At 34.6% G+C, this 5,172-nt stretch overlaps 1 protein-coding gene across 2 annotated transcripts; it reads left to right on the forward strand.

Moving 5' to 3' along the window:
- The first annotated feature begins 1,620 nt into the window (after positions 1 to 1,620).
- On the forward strand, positions 1,621 to 3,106 carry LOC118150141 (protein MEMO1). 2 transcript variants are annotated; one of them, XM_035284820.2, is made up of 2 exons: positions 1,665 to 2,097; positions 2,241 to 3,106. In XM_035284820.2, the coding sequence occupies exons 1-2, from the start codon at positions 1,808 to 1,810 to the stop codon at positions 2,554 to 2,556; spliced, it is 606 nt and encodes a 201-aa protein (XP_035140711.2). In that variant the 5' UTR covers positions 1,665 to 1,807; the 3' UTR covers positions 2,557 to 3,106. The 2 variants fall into 2 exon arrangements, with proteins under 2 accessions (XP_035140710.2, XP_035140711.2); XM_035284819.3 differs by having other exon boundaries at positions 1,621 to 3,106.
- Positions 3,107 to 5,172: the final 2,066 nt, after the last annotated feature.

Genomic DNA, 5,172 nt, shown 5'->3' on the forward strand with positions numbered 1-5,172 from the left:
CTACCCTCCCTTCCTACCTTCCTCCCTTCCTCCTTCCCTCTCTAAAAAAAAAAAAAGAAAAAGATATTCAGTTTCTCTCTATACATATCTAAAGATATGTATAATATATATATTACATATATTCATTATATATTATAATATATTACTAGCACTTATATATTATGTATATATTCATTCATTCTAAAATTGGCGAAATGCTCTATTTCTCTATCACCAAGCTGGAAAAACAAAACACCAGATTTCAAATCAATCCTCTTAAACTTCTTCCACTTTTTAAAATAGATACCCTTGTTTATTAAAAAAAATAAAAAAACCCTAAAGCTTAAAATGATACTAAAAACATAACCGTCATAAGAACCAAGAAAAAATACTCAAAATTTTATTAGACTTAGTGAAGGAAAAAAATGGAGGATTGACCATGTAGTCATCTCTCTCCGCTCTCTCTCTCTTAAAACCATGATAAAATTGTAAGGAACTCTAAACAAATGTGTAAGTTCATGAAGATGAAGATAACTAAAAAGAAATACATACCTGTAGATAGATATGTCAAGTGTTAATGAATGTTCAAAACACAAAGTGGGCCAGATGTGGTGGTTCATGCCTGTAATCACAGTGCTTTGGGAGGCCGAGGATCTCAAGTCCCAGAGTTTGAGACCAGCCTGGGCAACATAACAAGACCCCATCTCTACAAAAAACTTGGATGAATCTTCGGAAATTATGCTAAGTGCAAAAAGCCTATCCCAAAAAATTATGAAACATGTGATTTCACTTATATAACATTTATTTGGTTGTTGTTTTTATTATTTATTTCCTTATTTTATTTATTTATTTCCTTACTTGTTTTAGAGACAGAGTCTCACTCTGTCACCTGGGCTAAAGTGCAGTGGCATGATCATAGCTCACTAAAACCTTGTACTCCTGGGCTCAAGTGATCCTCCAGCCTCAGGCTCCCAAGTAGTTGAGACTACAGGTACACACTGCCATGCCGAGATTTTTTTTTTTTTAAGTAGAGACAAGGTCTCACTGTGTTACCCAGGCTGGTCTTGAACTCCTGGCCTCAAGAGATGCTCTTACCTTGGCCTCCCAAAATGCTGAGATTACAGGTATAAGCTACCATACTTGGCCAACATTTTTGAAATGAGAAAATTCTAGAAAGGAATAAAAGATTAATGGTTGGGTTGCCAGCAGTTCAGAATGGGGAAGCTGGAGGAAGGTGGGTATAGTTATAAAAAGGAAACATAAGAGCTTCTCAGGCTCTTTATGGTACTGGAAATGTTCAAACTCTTGAAAGAGTGAAGGGAACACAAACATATACAGATGATTAAATTGTATAGAACTGAATACACACAAATAAACAAAAGTAAAACTGGGAAAACTCACTGAATAAGATTAGTGGATTGTATCCACGTTGAATTCCTGGCTGTGATGTTATACTATAGTCTTCCAAAATGCTATCACTGAAGAAAACTGAGAAAACTGTACAAGAGATCTCTTTGAATTATTTGTTACACCTTCATGTAAAATTGCAGTTAATTTAATAAAATGTTCAAGTAAAAAATTTAAAAATGTTTTAAAAGCCCAAAAGAAGGCAAGAAACAGAGGAAATAAAAAGAGGGAATTGGGGCAGGACCCGTTAGAGTGGCGAGCGGCACAGGCACCAAGATGTCCAACCGAGTGGTCTGCCGGGAAGCCAGTCACGCCGGGAGCTGGTACACAGCCTCAGGACCGCAGCTGAATGCACAGCTAGAAGGTTGGCTTTCACAAGTACAGTCTACAAAAAGACCTGCTAGAGCCATTATTGCACCCCATGCAGGATATACGTACTGTGGGTCTTGTGCTGCCCATGCTTATAAACAAGTGGATCCGTCTATTACCCGGAGAATTTTCATCCTTGGGCCTTCTCATCATGTGCCCCTCTCTCGATGTGCACTTTCCAGTGTGGATATATATAGGACACCCTTGTATGACCTTCGTATTGACCAAAAGATTTATGGAGAACTATGGAAGACAGGAATGTTTGAACGCATGTCTCTGCAGACAGATGAAGATGAACACAGTATTGAAATGCATTTGCCTTATACAGCTAAAGCCATGGAAAGCCATAAGGATGAGTTTACCATTATTCCTGTACTGGTTGGAGCTCTGAGTGAGTCAAAAGAACAGGAATTCGGAAAACTCTTCAGTAAATATCTAGCGGATCCTAGTAATCTATTTGTGGTTTCTTCTGATTTCTGCCATTGGGGTCAAAGGTTCCGTTACAGTTACTATGATGAATCCCAGGGGGAGATTTATAGATCCATTGAACATCTAGATAAAATGGGTATGAGTATCATAGAACAATTAGACCCTGTGTCTTTTAGCAATTACTTGAAGAAATACCATAATACTATATGTGGAAGACATCCCATTGGGGTGTTATTAAATGCTATCACAGAGCTCCAGAAGAATGGAATGAATATGAGCTTTTCCTTTTTGAATTATGCCCAGTCAAGCCAGTGTAGAAACTGGCAAGACAGTTCAGTGAGTTATGCCGCTGGAGCACTCACGGTCCGCTGAAGCTCTGAATCCTCAGGGATGCCACCTGCACATTCTCATACTCTGTCCGGGGTCCCAGCCTAGCCTTTACCGAGATACTGGTCCTGGTTTGGGGGGATTCTGAAACCTCAAACTAATAGAACTTTCTTCTCTTTTTTTTCTAGTAGGTGTAGTCCTTCCTTAATTTCAACTCATTTAAAAATGCTTTATAGTTTAGGGCAGTGTAAGGAAGGCTGGCATCAAAGTATTTTGATCAAAAAAGATGACAATGTAAAGGCCCAGTTGTGGCAGACAGTGTTTTGAAAGTAACTTGTAAAGCATTTACCATATCCTAAATTTGCACTCTTTGCAGACTTGTGCACATATATTCCGCTTTCAGAATAGTTTTGCAAATTGTACACAAACAAACAGAAAAGGTGGAAGCTTTTTAATAAAGAAATTGCATTTATAAATGATCTGTATTAGAATATAATAAATCTCCAGTTATAGTCAATTACTACCCATGTTGTACAACAGATACCTTCTATTTTAGTTGCTAATAAAGGGCTACACAACTCAAAAAAAAAAAAAAGAGGGAATTAACAGAAAAAAATTAAATGGTGGGCCAATTAACATATATTTATAATTGGTTAAATGTAAACAGTTTAGATACACCAGTTAAAAGACAGATACTGCAGAATAGATAAGAATGGTTGAACTATACGCTGCTTACAAGAAACTTACTTTAAGTATAACAGTAAATGGAAATTAAAAGGATGGAAAACAATATACCATGATAATACTAATCAAAAGAAAGCTCAAGTAGCTATATCAAAATTAGACACAGTGGATATTAGACCAAAAAGCTGGTCCAAAAACAGAAAGGTATTACTTTTTTTTTTTTTTTTTTGAGACAGTTTCACTGTGTCACCTAGGCTGGAGTGGAATGATGCAATCTTGACTTACTGCAACACCTGCCCAGAGAGACATTACTTAATGATTAAAGGATCAATTTATCGAGAAAATATAGCGATTCCAAATATGTATGCAACTAACAATAGAGCTTCAAAATACATGAAGCGAAAAATGAGCTCTTGGAAATTTAAAATATAATATTAAAATAAATATTCAATCTATTCAAAAATCTGGAAGTTTAAATCAAAGAAGTTTGATATACTTACATAAAATGAAGGAAAGGCAGAAAGAAAATAGGAGATAAATTTTAAAAGAATTAGATCAACTAGGGTTGAAAACTATTTTAAAAAACGAATGCAAGAACAAATTCAAAAACTAAAGATAATGAGTCGCCTAGTCAAAATGTCTCCCTGAGAGATCAGCACAATTAATGAAACAATATTTATTCCAAGGTTCATCTCTATAAAATTGTGGGGGGGAAAACCTCCAAGGATTAAAAGAAAATTCTAAGAAAAACAGTTCACATACACAGAAAAGCAAAGCTGAATGGCACTGGACTTCTTAATAGCACCATTGGCTTCCATTATTGCTGTTGAGAAGTCAGTTCTCAGTCTAAATTCTGTTGTTTTTATGCAATCTGTCTTTACTCCCTGGATATTTTTAAGGTTTTAAAGATCTCTTCATATTGAATTATCTGTTATTTCATCATGAAGGATCTCAAGTAGAGTTTTATATTGTTTTGTTCTGTGTTTTATCCTACTTGGGATTCATTATCCTACTTGGGATTCAATAAGACCTGAATGTGAGGTCTTATTTTTTTTCATCAGTTCTAGAAAACTCTAGAATATAGTTTTGCCATTTTTCTTTTGGATACTGCTTATTTTTTCATTCTATTTATTCTCCTTTTCTAGAATTCCAATGAAATGTATATTAGATATTCTTACTCTATTCTTCACGTCTTTTAGCCTGTCTGTCCTTCATATTTCCTATCTCCTTGTTTCTCTGTACTGGATTCTGGATAACTGAGCTCTGCCTTCCTGTTTGCTAATTCTCTCTTCAGCTATGTCTAATCTACTTTTTAACCCTGGGGTTTTTATTTCAATTTTTTTTTCACTTTTAGATGTTCTATTTTAATGTTTTTCAAAATTGCCTGATCTTTTGTCCAAGTTTACAATTTTGTTTCCTTCTTTTATTTCTTTAGATTCTTTAGATTCTAATATCTGTAATAAGACAAAGATGCCAACTCAATTTAATATACTTCTGGAAGTCCTGTCATAGCAATTAGGAAAGAAAAAGACATAAAAGGTATTCAAATCAGAAAGAAAGAAGAAAAATTGACTCTGTTTGAAGAGGTTGCATATAGAAAACTCTAAAGACTCCACCAAAACACATTTACAATTAATAAATGAATTCAGTGAGTCTGTGGGATACAAAATCAACACAGAAAAATCAGTAGCATTTATATACATTAACAACAAACCATCCAAAAAAGTAATCAAGAAACAATACCATTTATAATAGCAATAAAAACATAAGATTCTTAAGAATAAGTTTAACCAGGGAGGTGAAAGATCTGTACACTGAAAATTATAAAATGTCAATTAAAGCAATTGAAGAAGAAACAAAGAAATAAAAAGATATACTATGTTCAATGATTGGAACAATTAATATTGTTACAACATCCATTATACCCAAAGCTGTCTACAGATTAAGTGTAATTCCTATCAAAATTCCATTGGCAAT

Source organism: Callithrix jacchus, chromosome 22 (assembly GCF_049354715.1).
Source record: "Callithrix jacchus isolate 240 chromosome 22, calJac240_pri, whole genome shotgun sequence".
Taxonomy (NCBI): domain Eukaryota; kingdom Metazoa; phylum Chordata; class Mammalia; order Primates; family Cebidae; genus Callithrix; species Callithrix jacchus.